A 14,804-nucleotide genomic window follows, 5' to 3' on the forward strand; every position below is an offset into this window, starting at 1 on the left:
CAAACACAAGACACACAATATTCACCGATTAACACCACTTGTATTAATACGTATGAAAGGTTCGGTTACAAGCTCAATGTTTACAAATCTGTTTTGCAAACTCTCTAAGTGTGTGTGTGTTCACAGAAGTGTCTCTCCAAGTTTCTGTCTCTCTTGTGTCTAACTTATGAAGTGAACACACTACATGGGTATTTATACCCATAACAGATGATCTGGTCGAAGGATCAGGATTACTGATCGAAACATCATCTATCGATCATACTGCCATCGAAGGATTCACATATACCTCGAAGGATGGTATATCCTTCGAGGTCCATCAGTATCCTTCGTGGGATATCTATCGAGCTCATCGAAGGATAGAAACAATCCTTCGATGACCCAACCTTCGACACAGACAATTTACAACCATATTATAACTGTTTGGCCAAGTCAAACCAGGAGGATGGTTGACTTGGTCAAACTTACATGACTAACAAAGACATCATTTTACATCTGACCGAATACAGAAAAAGTACAGACACAAGTGCACCAACAGATGTAAAGCCATAGTTGCTTTGTAAAGCCATTTTACCAAAGACACACCCTCCCGTAGTCGCATGGGACTAGGACATGTTAAAGTTAATAATTATTGTACGCGTATCTTACATCTATAAATACAAAGAACAAATTGAAGGATATTTTTTATAAAATTATAATTACCCTCTACTCATTAGCGCCCTTCAATCATGGATATAGTGACTGCATTTATAGAACACAAGTTTATATATTCCTGTCTAGTGCTGTTACCAGACAGCCTTTGCAAAGTAAATAAGGGCTCCTTTGGCTCTGGGAGTTGAGTTTCACTGCATAGCATAGAAACTACTTCTGTCATTGTTGGCCTATCTTTAGGCAGGTCCTGGGCACAAAGAAGTGCCACATGTATGCATCTCAAACCCTCTGATACACAAGTTGACCCTCCCAGTTCTTGATCCATCAACTCTATTCCTCTCCCTTCTTTCCATGATTTCCATGCCTGGAATACATATTTTTAAATCAAAGGCATCCATTAAAAACCTGCATCTAAGTGAGATGAATCCATATAATGTATATATGTGTTGGCACTTGGGGACCAAAAGTGAAATTGCACTAATTTTAACGTTATTTTACTAATTTCGTGAAAATAACGTTAAAAGCGGCGGACGATTAATTATGCATCATTTGGTGACGTTAATAGCCGAAAGACACGGGAGTACATGCACCTTAGGTCTAAAGCTTAATGCAAAACTACTATTGAGCCCGTCCTTAGACCCTACCTTAGCTTTGCTATTGGAGGGATTTACTGATTATGATGATGATGATGATCTAAGTTAGATGAATTTATGTGGCAAGGTTTTCTGAGTAGAGTGGTATACTTACGTGCGCGAGAGGATAGATTTGTTCCTGATGTATAAATTCTGTATTCCTTTTGCCACTCATAATCTCTAACAGCATTACCCCATAACTAAATACATCTGATTTCTCTGAAATTACTCCTCCCATGGCGTATTCAGGAGACATATATCCACTTCATTTCATCATAAAAGGTTTATAGTTAGCGAATGCACAAGCAAAACAATGTGCCATCATATTCAGGAAAATGTATAATAAATTCTCACTATGTTCCAACAATTCGGCGAGTATTCGCCAACTCTTGTGTGATTTGAAAACTTCGAGCCAATCCAAAGTCTGATATTTTGGGATTCATTTTCTCATCCAGAAGAATATTGCTGCACTTTAAATCTCTGTGTATGATCCTTAAACAAGAATCTCGATGGAGATAAACAAGTCCTCGACCAATCCCTTGAATAATGTTGAAGCGTGTTGCCCAATCAAGTTGGCGGCGTTTCTTTGGATCTAGGCATCAAGAAACTAAGTTATCAGTAGCTTTGAAACACACACACACACACACACACATATATAATGTGATATATGACAAAAGATAAGACAAAGAAATCAAGTCAGACTGACCAAAGAGAAAAGTGTCTAAGCTTTTGTTCGGCATGTACTCGTAAATCAATAATCTCTCTTTTCCTTCAACGCAACAACCCAATAGTTTAACAAGATTCCTGTGTTGGAGCTTGGAGATCAACATGATTTCATTCTTAAACTCTTCAATTCCTTGCCCAGAGTTACCTGACAACCTCTTCACTGCTACTTGTTGTCCATCATCTAGCATTCCCTATATTAATGTATTGTGTTTAGTTTTTAGTGTGACAAATTGAAAAATTATATAACATAGTTAAGCTGTGAACGTGAGTTCTTAAGTACCTTATATACCGCCCCGAATCCTCCCTCACCAAGTTTGTTTTTGTAGCTGAAGTGGTCAGTGACAGCTATTATTTGTTTAAACTCGAATATAGGTAATTCAGAAGAGTCCTGCCTAAGCACATCTTCTTGTAGGGTGTCCCTCAAAACAAGTCCATCCTCTGAATTCAAGTGATATAAGTTTGTTTCCCTTCCTAGAGAGAGAAATTTAGACATATGGATCTTGGCATGTAAAAGCAGTTGAGATTTAAAGTTAGCTCATCACAAAATATAATTTTGTTGGCATAGAATATTTCATGCCCTGTTATAGACGGTTAGGATAGTGTAGATTCATAAAATAGGAAATAATGTTAAATTTAGACTATGTTTTGATATGTATCTGGATTTACTTAAAATGTTTAGTATTAACCTCCTTTCCTTTTCTTTTGTATAAATATAGGTCACTACCTCTTCATAGACTAAGGGGCTGTTAGGCAACTTCTGAATGGTTAAGTGCTGAACCAGTAAGAGGTCCGAACCATTAACTGCTGAACCAGTAAGAGGTCTGAACCATTAAAAGCCAGTGTAATGGTTAACCGTTCAGAGGCAAATGTCTGACCAATTCAGATTAGAGGTCTTATTGATCCAGACTCAATACAATGCTTAACCATTCAGAGGTGAATGTCTGCCATTCAGACATTTGCTCGGGAAACAAATTAAACAGTCTGAACCATTAAGTGTTGAGCGATCTTCTTTTGTTCCTTGCGTTAATAAGTGTATGTAAATGATTATAAGGTATATGTTCTTACCTTTCTTATTTGATGTCCACCTGTATAAGCAAAACACAAAGGCGCCCAAAAGGAGCACAACCCCTATGGTTATGAGACTGATGCGTAATGCTGGTCCATTTGGTTTTTCGCCTAAATTTGTGTTAGGATCTTACACCCAAATAAAAAGATGTCAGGAATATGAGAACTAGAAAAATTTGAACTTACGGGAGTTTGCATTTACCTGAATCCACATAAGAAAGGCGCAAGGACAGATTCTGCCCTCCATATGAGAACTGTTCAATATCCACGAGCTCTTCTGTCCAAACCATACAGTAAATCCCTTGCACGTACGCATACGCCTTACAAGAACAGTTACCCATACACCATTGCTGGCATTCATCAGTATCCATGTACGGAAAATATTGATGATGATCTGGCAGCTTGATCCCTCTTAGCACGTGAAACTGATCGGGTTTAGTGTTACTAGAAGCTAAACTAGTTTCATTCTTCTCACAAAAAAGTTCACTTCTCCTTACACAACCCCTGGTCCAATTACCTTTCGCCCATTCGTCTTTCATCTGTGGTACAAACCCTCTCAAACAGGCACAAATAGGAGACGTTGTGTATGTACAAATTGCAAAAGCACCACAAGCTCCATAAACATCACATGGATTAAGTGGTACTTCCCAACTAGTACCCCATGTGTCATTAACACGATACCGGGATTTCATCTGAAACACACCATCAGGTTGTAAATACAACCAATTGATATCAAACGAGTTTAAAAGGTTAACAACGAGATACGCTCCCTCTCGTGAGTTCCCTGGTATGAGAGTTACTAATTCCGAGTACCCAGCATCCTGCTCCGGTATACCTATGAACTTCCCTCCATCCCAGTGCCCACCTCTCCAGGTTGGCTTAGAATTACGCCATACGAAAATTTGTGGCGGCTGCTCTGCCGAAAGTCCAGCTACAAAATCTCCAGGCGTTGGATCATCTTCGCTTTTCCATGACGACAGTAAATGTTTACCTTGTGTATTCCCTTTTGTTCCCAGCTTCATGCCTGGTAATAGACTGTTACCAGGATAATCAAAACTCTCCCACAAAATCGATCCGGAAGCGGTATCATTAATACAAAAATTTCCCATATCTGTAAGCTGTGCAATTGTTTCATTGAACTGGCCTCGTACGTTTGTTGACCAGAGAGTTTTTTGATCACCATCTAGGATTCTCAGATTCCCATCATTGGCAATGGTTAGGCTAGACCTGTTGTCGGAAACTGAGAGTGGATTTTCTCTGTTTGCGACCCATATAATTTTCTTTGCCGTAATGTTTTTGAACCATATACCAAGATATCGGTTTGTGGAATTACCTGGATTGAAGAAGCCTAGCTCATAAACTTGATTGGAAGAGACAAGAGTTTGTGTCAAGGAGATGGGACTATCGTTAAGTAATGTGTCGGCTGCCGTGCAGTATCGTAAGGAAATGATCAAGACATACAAGAATGTCATGCAAATGTGGTTTTCTTCAATGGATCTTCCAATACCCATACCAATCTTTTTTTCTCTAGAGATAATTTGTAAACTAATAATCTGTAAAACTTGGGGTCACAATGAATGGATCAAGTTAAAATAATTTGGATAATAAAGTCTGTTCATATTGTGAGATACAATTGACTTTTCTCTATGACAACAATGGTGATATCATCTTGTTAAAAAAAATAAAAAAAAAATAAAAAAAAAAAAACCTCACCAACACCTGATAGTTCTAGTTTCTCTTCTTTAATGTCAACCACAATAAAGACTAAAATGGGGTGCAACTTCCATGAAGTTCTAACTTGGAACCAGTTGGTCAATGGTTTGACAAGTACTCTCTTCTTACAGGAACAAAAAAATTTAATATGCCTTTTACTTTATGTCTAACCTTCTGTACTTGTGTTCAATAATGATTTGGCTGCACTTCATCCTGATACTGATTTTTAAATTTTTGATCAAAATCATAAATCAGACTGTAAGATTACATGGTGGTTGACAATGAATATAGTATGATTGTGTTTCTTTAATCAGATTGGACGTAGTAATGTTATGACCCCGTGATCTATGGAGTTTTTAAAAGGCTTAGTTTTGCTATTCAAAAAGGGGTAGTGGCGCAGCTTGTAGCCCGTTTACCAACTATCTCGATGTAAATTGGACATCTTTTGGGTACTCTTGACATCATCATCATCATCATACTCAGTAAATCCCACCAATAGCAAAGCAAAGGTAGGGTCTGAGGAGGGTAAGATGTAGACAGCCTTACCTCTACCCTGTAGGAATAGAGAGGCTGCTTCCAGTTAGACCCCCGGCTCGACAGTAGTTTGCATCAAGCTTTGAACATAAGGCACATAACACTCAGCACTCGGGACAAAGAACGATTAGTGAATGTTCCCTTTTGTTTTTCAGCTATCAACGTCACCACATGATGCATGATTAACCGTTTTAACGTTATTTTCACGGAATTAGTAAAATAACGTTAAAATTAGTGCACTTTCACTTTTGCCCCCGATGGCCCACACATATATACATTATATGTGCATACCCCGATGGCCCTCTTGACAGGAAGCTTATATTCCCCAAGAACCTGAGAGTTACAACAAGACTATTAGAGTTGACTTTTCTGATCAAATATCCAAGAACTTGCAAGTAGTGATGTCATTTCTTGTGTAAAGAATCCAACACTAACATTGTGATAGCTATAGTTTCTCTACCATAATGTCAACCACAAAATAAGGATACCGATTTTGCCCATGCTGTGGTATAGTAGTAAAATAATCATTGATCCAGTCAAAACCACATAAAGTCAACATGATAATGTTGGTATCATCGTCATCGGAAACCCAGGACCATTCGGAACGGATGGTGTTGTGACCACACACACAATCTTTTTCAAACAACCCACAACAATCACAGTACTTCATAATGAATCGAACGAAAACAAAACTTGTGAATGATAACTAACCGAATACAACTTGAATGAATTAGAACTTGAATAATAATAACTTGATTCTTCACAAACTTGAACACGATAACCGACCGGAGAACAAGGGTATGTGCAGCGGCTTTATAGCGATGAACAGGTATGTTCCAACAGTCACGTCGTTTCAAAACTAAGGGATATGACGTTCCAGAGATAACCGCTCATGCGGTTATTTTGCTAATGGACATACCGGTTCATTAAGCTTGGCCCAAACCCACTTGTTCTAACCGATGCATAACATACTGGACTAAGGTTTCGTTCAACCCAAATACATGGCCTACGGCCCAAAACAGAAAAACAATAACATAATAAAGTTTGACCCATAATAACTAAACTAGTAAATATAAACATCACCGGCCCGAGAGGCCCGTTTTCTTGTACTCGGATGAACTTGGTTAATACATCGTTCTTCATTCTCCCCCTTAAGCAAGAACATCTGAGTCTTTCGATCACGATCATTCCTTGCGATTGTTGGTGACCTCGATCTTGACCACCACGTCGTCGTCGCTTGAATCATCGAGCCAACCGCAATTGTTACTTGAGCTTCCAGCCATGTCATCTTTCTTCCTTGCACGCTCCTTCTTGATATAGTCGAAATACCATTCAACCAACTCCAAATAATAGATGTAGGCGACCTTTATCTCGTAAGCGTCATCCGGTTCGTAACCATACTTAACCGAAATAACGTCCCACATGTCTTTCTCCATTATCTCTTTGAACCCACCGTTATGCTTCACGATACGGTGTAGTAGAATGAGACTAAGATCACGTCCATCAATTAACTCTGGCGGCATTGCTTTCTCACATACAATCCCTAGAAAATCCGTGATGAACCAAACCAAAACTTCCTCGAACGGTGCATCGAAGAACCTTGGGTGTTTCTTGATTTCCTCGTGCAATGTGATAAGATCCCCCGGTTCCACACAACTTTCCATAATCAAACCTCTTTCAACGACGTCCTCCTCGAGTTGAGAGAGAATTAATGCCCGTTCCCGAAGCGTTTCTCTTGATTGACGCGGGTTATCTTTCTCGCCTTCAATGTAGATCAATAGTGCCTTTTTCGCTTTCTTGGAGTACACAAATTCTTTCTTCCTAGCGTTTGAATGTTCACCGTACACTTTCTTTTTGTTTTTCGACTTCTCGAATTCCCGTTCATAATAATCCCCCAGACACTCTTGGAATTCCTTTTTCTCCTTCTTGTAGCCATTATCAACCCCAAGATTATCGTAGAATGCATTAAGATAATCTTGTTCCAAATCGACTTCCGACTTGTCTTCGTATATGTCGAACCCTTTCGACCGACAACCAAACATTTTCTTTAACACACACATTTCACCCATGGTGACCGTCTCAATCCCTTGAAACAAGAGTTGCTCTAAACTTAGAACATTCTTGTCTAGACTTGGTGCATAACTTACGCACGGGATCGTCTTATCTTTGCCGTCCACCGGCACTCTCACTTCTCCTATTCCATGTACAAACGAAAAGTCCTTCCTACTTTCGTTCATCACAACCCCGAAGTGTCTCTTAAAACACTTAAACATATTCCGGTTTCCCGTCATATGCGTTTTGAACGTGGGATCAACAACCCAGATTGAATCCCATTTACCCCCGCAAGTATCTTTCACAATATAATTACTTTCAATCGGTAACGGTGATAACTTGATGTACTTACTTGGGCAAATCGATGCGATGTGGCTGAATTCCTTGCACTTGAAACACCGAACCCCCGGTTTTCTCGGCCTACCCACTGGTGCATTAGATTTCTTCCCGGACTTCTTCACGAAACCCTTTTGAAACACTTTCTTTGGAAACTTTTTCGTTGGTGATTTCCCGGTTCGCATGGTTGGCTTCCCCTGCGCGTACTCATCCACTTCCGCCGCCCGGCCGCACTCTCCACTACGAACACAATCCTCCTCACCATAATCGGTTTCCACCGATTTCCCTTTGTTTCCATGAACCCGGTTTCCTTCTTGATCACAACCCCTTCCGCTTCCTGTTAAACCTTTGGCTCTGATACCAATGTTGGTATCATCGTCATCGGAAACCCAGGACCATTCGGAACGGATGGTGTTGTGACCACACACACAATCGTTTTCAAACAACCAACAACAATCACAGTACTTCATAATGAATCGAACGAAAACAAAACTTGTGAATGATAACTAACCGAATACAACTTGAATGAATTAGAACTTGAATAATAATAACTTGATTCTTCACAAACTTGAACACGATAACCGACCGGAGAACAAGGGTATGTGCAGCGGCTTTATAGCGATGAACGGGTATGTTCCAACAGTCACGTCGTTTCAAAACTAAGGGATATGACGTTCCAGAGATAACCGCTCATGCGGTTATTTTGCTAATGGACATACCGGTTCATTAAGCTTGGCCCAAACCCACTTGTTCTAACCGATGCATAACATACTGGACTAAGGTTTCGTTCGACCCAAATACATGGCCTACGGCCCAAAACAGAAAAACATAAACATAATAAAGTTTGATCCATAATAACTAAACTAGTAAATATAAACATCACCGGCCCGAGAGGCCCGTTTTCTTGTACTCGGATGAACTTGGTTAATACATCGTTCTTCAGATAAAAATAAAAATATGCGAGTCTTTATCCAAGAGTTGAAGTTGACCAAAATGGCACAACTTCCTGGAAAATTCCAATAGAGAACCAGTAATCAGTTTCTTACAGGACTTGAACAAATAGCATCAGGTGGCTTGTAGTTTATGTTTGAACTTCTGAATATTGTGTTTAATGGTCAACACTTCAGAGTTCAGTCCATGGTTGTAAAAGTCGCTAGGCGCTCCCTAGTCTATCGGGGAGTTGAGAGTACTCGGCCTAGGCGGAGGGTACAAGGGGAGTACTCGGAGATGCCAAATTATAAAGAAATTAGTTTTCGGAAATTAAATATATGTCAAATAACATAAATTTACTAATATTTATAACAAAATACGTGAAATTGATATTCATTTCTTTAATATGATATGCATAGAAATTATGTTTTACTTTATTTTAAGTCAAACTCGTCTCGAGTTGACCTACTAGATCCGATTTTGGCCAATGCTGACCGCATTTGATCGATGATTCCGAGTAATTAGTCGGAGTTGAAGAAAGTCGGCTCGGCAGCCTACCTTGTAGCGACTACTCGGAGAGTACTCGGCCTTGGAGACCTTGTTTTACAACCATGGTTCAGTCAATCCTAATAGAAAACCAATGACTGAACACAACTTTAGGTTTCACAAAAGATTTTCATTGACCCAAAAAGGGCACGACTTCCTTGAAGTTCTAAATAGGAACCAGTAAATCAAGGGTTTGGCTAAATGATTATTTCTTACATGACTTAAACAAATACAATCAGGCGGCTTGTACTTCATGTTAAACTTACAAGTTTTGTCTTTACTAGTCAAATATTTCTTTACTAATCTTTAATTTTAGGTACGAATCTGAGTTATATTTTAAGATACTGTATGGTGCAAAAAAACACTAAATCTAGCATTAATGCAGGTTTTTTACTTATGTAAGCAGGTTGCTCATTTTCTAATGTCTACCACTGGGCATGGACAGGAAGCTTATATTTGACATATGGTAAAAATTATATGCCATGCTGATTGAGCAGGCCACAAAACTTTGATTTCCTAACAAGTGGCCCATTGAGGAAGACTGTTATTCACTAATAGTTATATCTTAGACCGCGGGGTGTGGGCTTGGGTTGGGAGCGTGGGTAGCCATGTACGCCGCTTTAGCCACACCGGGCCAGCGTGGGTAGCGGCGTTGCCCCGCTGGCATGGCTATGAAGTCTGGCGTGGGGCGGGTTGGGGAGATGATGTGGATGGCTGGGATTGGCTGGGTTCATGTGACCGTTGGGCTAGCCGTTGGCCAACGGCTATTTTATAAAAAAAAAAATTCTTTAACTTTTATTCTATATAAATCAACCTATTCTTACTAAATTTTACTATCCAAATATTCAAAAACCACCTCCCATCACCCAAGAAAATATATACAATGAATTCTTTAAGTTCAAGCGATTCGTCAGATAGTTATGATTCGCTATGACAACATTGAAGACGAAGACGAAGACGATTGATTTTTTTGTGATGTAATGTATTTTTTTTTTTTTGTTGTATTTATTTAATATTAATTTAATAGGGTTTTTAAAATAAATATATTACTAAACTAACACCCTCACATATTTGTATTTAATAATTTTTGTACATGTATCATATGTCCATAGCTCAAATGATCAAATAAAGAGTATTTTAATACAGTTCCAAATTACCCTTTTCTACTCACTATCGCCCTTCAGTCATAGATGTAGTGACTCCATTTATAGAACACATGTTTATAAATTCATGTCCACTAGACAGCCTTTGCAAAGTAAATAATGGCTCTTTTGGCTCGGGGAGTTCATTTTCACTGCATAGCATAGAAACTGCTTCTGTCATTGTTGGCCTATCTGTAGGCAGGTCCTGGACACAAAGAAGCGCGACATGTATACATCTTAAACCCTTTGATACACAAGATGACCTTCCCAATTCTTGATCCATCACCTCTATTCCTCTCCCTTCTTTCCATGACTTCCATGCCTGAAATATATAAATTTTAATGCAAAGGAATTCATTAAAAACCTACAATTAAGTGGGATGAAGTTATGTGGCATGGTTTATTTGAGTAGAGTGGTATCCTTACGTGCGCAAGAGGAAAGATTTGTTCATCATGTATAACTACTGTATTCCTCTTGCCACTCATAATCTCTAACAACATTACTCCATAACTAAATACATCTGATTTCTCTGACATTACTCCATGCATGGCGTATTCAGGAGACATATATCCACTTCATTACATCATAAAAATGTTATTGTTAGCTAATGCCCAAGAATAATAATAGTTTTCCCACTACAAGAAACTACCACTTTTAGCGGCGACACCATTAGCGGCGACCGGCGAAATGTCGCCGCTATTGGTCGATCCGTGTCCCGGAGTCTGAAACCAAATCCCAGCAGTTGATCCTTATCCTGATCTAACGGTTGGGGATTTAAAGGGCATTAGCCGCTAAAGGTGCCCTTTTTTGTAGTGTCCGTCATATTCATTATTCATGAATGTAAATAATAAATTCTCACTATGTTCCAATAATTCGGCAAGTATTCGCCTGTTCTTGTGTGATTTGAAAACATCGTGCCAATCCAAAGTCTGATATTTTGGGATTCATTTTCTCATCGAGAAGAATATTGCTACACTTCAAATCTCTATGTATGATCCTTAAACAAGAATCACGATGGAGATAAACAAGTCCTCGGCCAATTCCCTGAATTATGTTGAAACGTGTTGCCCAATCAAGTTGTTGCCGTTTCTTTGGATCTAGGCATCAAGAAACTAAGTTATCAATAGCCTAGAAACTGTAATGTGTGTGTACACACACACCTATATATATATTGTGTAAGGATCAAATACAAATAGATTTATGATATTTGACAACGGACACGACAAAGAAGTCAAGTCATACTGACCAAAGAGAAACGTATCCAAGCTTTTGTTTGTCATGTACTCGTAAATCAATAATCTCTCTTCCCCTTCAATGCAGCAACCTAAAAGTTTGACAAGATTCCTGTGTTGGAGCTTGGAAATCAACATGATTTCGTTTTTAAACTCTTCAATTCCTTGCCCAGAGTTACCTGACAGCCGCAGCCTCTTCACTGCTATTTGTTGCCCATCGTCTAGCATGCCCTATGTTATTAATTTGTTAAGTAGTTAGTGTTGGCCTCCTTGCATTGACTGATTGGAATATATTACATAGTTAAGTTTGTGAATACAAGTGCTTAAGTACCTTATAAACTTCCCCGAATCCTCCTTCACCAAGTTTGTTTCTGTGGCTGAAGTGGTCGGTGGCACCTATTATTTGTTTGAACTCAAATATAGGCAGTTCACAAGACTCGTGTCTAAGAACATCTTCTTGTAGCGTGTCCCTCGAAACAAGTTCTTCCTCTGAATTGAAGTTATCTATCTTGGTTTTCCTTCCTAGAGAGAGAAATTTAGACACATACAGGTCATTAAATAGGAAAGAATGTTAGAATAAGATATGTTTTGATACAGGGACGGAATCAGCGGGGGGTCAGGAGGGTCCGTTGACCCTCCGGTCACCGGAACTTTGTTAATTTTTATTTACAAATTTGAGTTTTTGAAGAACAAACTTAGAGATGGACCCCCTAATTTGAACCATTATATAATATAAGCTTATGATGACCCCCCTAACTAGATCGTTTCGGTTCCGCCACTGTTTTGATACATATCTGGATTTAGTTAAAATGTTTACGGCTAACGTACTTTCATTTTCTTTTACATCCATTTTATATAAAGATAGGTTATTACCTCATTGTAGACTAAGGGCATCAACCACGTAAGCAATCTTTTTTTCGTTCCTCGCATTAAATAAGTTTATGGAAATGATTGAAAGATATATGTTCTTACCTTTCTTATATGTTGTCCACATGTATAAGCAAAACACGAAGCCACATAAAAGGAGTACACCACCTATGGTTGTGAGACTGATGAGTACCGCGTCTTCATGTGTTCCGTGGCCTATAAAATAGTGTTAGGATCTCACAGCCAAATAAAACCTTGCAGAGCATGAAGAACTAGAAGTTAGCACTTAAAAGGAATTTGCATTTACCTGAATCCGCGTAAGAAAGGCGCAAGAAAAGATTCTCCCCACCGTATGAGAACTGTTCAATATCCATGAGCTCTTCTGTCCAAACCAAACAGTTTATTCCTTGCACATTCGCATATGCCTTACAAGCGCAGTTATCCAAGCACCGTTTCCGGCATTCATCAGTATCCATGTATGGAAAATACTGATAATGATCTGGGAGCTTGATCCCTCTTAGCACCCAAAACTTATCGGGTTTGGCCTTACCAGAAGCTAAACTAGTTTCATTCTTCTCACACAAAAGCTCGCTTCTCCTCACGCAACCACTTGTCCAATTACCTTTGCTCCATTGGTCATTCGACTGCGGTACAAACCCTCTCAAACAATCACAAATAGGATTCTTAGTGTTTGTACAAATTGCAAAAGCACCACATACTCCATAAACATCACATGGATTAGCTGGTACCTCCCAATCCGAATCCCACATGTTACTATCATAAGCCCAGTATTTCGTCATGAACACGCCATCAGGTTGTAAATATAGCATTGGGACAATCGATAAGTTTCTAAGGTTAACAATGAGATATGCTCCTTCTTGTGAGTTCCCTGGCATGAGACTTACTAATTCTGAGTACCCGACACCCTGCTCCGGTATACCGATGAACTTCCCTCCATCCCAGGGCCCACCTCTCCAGGTTGGCTTAGAATTACGCCATACGAAAACTTGTGGCGGCTGCTCTGCCGAAAGTCCAACTACAAAATCTCCAGGTGTTGGATCATCTTCACTTTTCCATGATGACAGTAAATGTTTACCTTGGGTATTCCCCTTTGTTCCCAGCTTCATGCCTGGTAATAGACTGTTACCAGGATAATCAAAACTCTCCCACAAAATCGATCCTGAGGCGGTATCATTAATACAAAAATCCCCCATATCTGTAAGCTGTGCAACTGTTTCATTGAACGGGCCCCGTACGTTTGTTGACCAGACAGTATTTTGAGCACCATCTAGGATTCTCAAGTTCCCATCGTTGCCAATAGTTAGGCTAGACCTGTTGTCAGAAACCGAGAGTGGGTTTTCTCTGTTTGCGACCCACATAATTTTCATTGCATCATTGTTTTTGAACCATATCCCAAGATATCGGTTAGTGGAATTACCTAGAATAAAGAAGCCTAGCTCATACACTTGATTGGAAGAGACAAGCGTTTGTGTTACGGAGATGGGACTGTCTTTACTCAACGTATCAGTTGATGTGCAGTGTCGTGATGAGATAATCAAGACATACAAGCATGCCATGCAAAGGTGGTATGCTGCATTAGCTCTCCCAATAGCCATTATTACCAATCTTTAGAATGTGGAATGACAGTGAATTGATCAAGTTAGGATATTGTGATATGCACTTGACTTTTCTGGTTAAAGCCTGCCTACTTAGTACTTACAAGAGTAATGATATCATCTCTTGGTTTAAAAAAACCTACCTGATAGCTATAGTTTCTCTTCTTTAATGTCAACCACAATATAAAAAGGGGTATTGGTTGTGCAAAGACTTAGTAGTACAGTTAGTTCTAGATCCAGTCAAAACCACATAAAATAATCATAATCAAAGTCAAGTATTGTGAGTCAATATATTATGGAAATTAAGTTTGACCACAACTCTAGTTTGGTGGCGGTGGACATGAAGGTAATCGTGTCGGGTTAGGAGGTTAAATTGAGAAACCCGAACACGACCCTTATATTTATTTGTGTAAAAGAAATCAATCCTAACTCAGGCACGCTTAAATCGTATATAAAGAAAGAAAAACTAGGAAAATAAAAACACAGGTTTTGAATGGATATGCTCCCAATCAATTTTACTAAGAAAATAACTCAAACCTTAGTCATTGGAAATTATAAACCACAACCCGGTTTATATAGGCTAATTATCTCTAACCTATTCCTATTAGAAGTCAAACACTTATAATTATCAAAGATCCTTTTTTTAATAATTATCCATTTGTTTAATTCCTATAAATCAGCCAGATAAACAGCAACTTGTTTTAATCCAGCTGGAATTCCTTGGAAGTTGCCGACTTATGCTTCCAGGAAGGAATTAAGGCGCCA

General features: G+C 39.1%; 2 protein-coding genes across 3 annotated transcripts; both read right to left on the reverse strand.

The window, feature by feature from the left end:
* Positions 1-610: 610 nt before the first annotated feature.
* LOC110939743 (G-type lectin S-receptor-like serine/threonine-protein kinase At1g61550) lies at positions 611-4,592 on the reverse strand. Of its 2 annotated transcripts, none has more exons than XM_035990611.1 (7): positions 3,274-4,592; positions 3,072-3,200; positions 2,287-2,444; positions 1,987-2,197; positions 1,635-1,872; positions 1,396-1,543; positions 611-1,012 (listed from the first exon to the last, which is right to left on the reverse strand). In XM_035990611.1, the coding sequence occupies exons 1-7, from the start codon at positions 4,580-4,582 to the stop codon at positions 710-712; spliced, it is 2,496 nt and encodes an 831-aa protein (XP_035846504.1). In that variant the 5' UTR covers positions 4,583-4,592; the 3' UTR covers positions 611-709. The 2 variants fall into 2 exon arrangements, with proteins under 2 accessions (XP_035846504.1, XP_022037006.1); XM_022181314.2 differs by having other exon boundaries at positions 2,287-2,477.
* Positions 4,593-10,251: 5,659 nt separating this feature from the next.
* Positions 10,252-14,013, reverse strand: LOC110942514 (G-type lectin S-receptor-like serine/threonine-protein kinase At1g61550). Its single transcript, XM_022184290.2, has 7 exons — positions 12,731-14,013; positions 12,529-12,639; positions 11,888-12,078; positions 11,571-11,787; positions 11,184-11,421; positions 10,750-10,897; positions 10,252-10,646 (listed from the first exon to the last, which is right to left on the reverse strand). Exons 1-7 carry the CDS (start codon positions 13,998-14,000, stop codon positions 10,353-10,355), a joined length of 2,469 nt encoding a protein of 822 aa, XP_022039982.2. The 5' UTR covers positions 14,001-14,013; the 3' UTR covers positions 10,252-10,352.
* Positions 14,014-14,804: the final 791 nt, after the last annotated feature.

Source organism: Helianthus annuus, chromosome 5, assembly GCF_002127325.2.
Source record: "Helianthus annuus cultivar XRQ/B chromosome 5, HanXRQr2.0-SUNRISE, whole genome shotgun sequence".
NCBI lineage: Eukaryota > Viridiplantae > Streptophyta > Magnoliopsida > Asterales > Asteraceae > Helianthus > Helianthus annuus.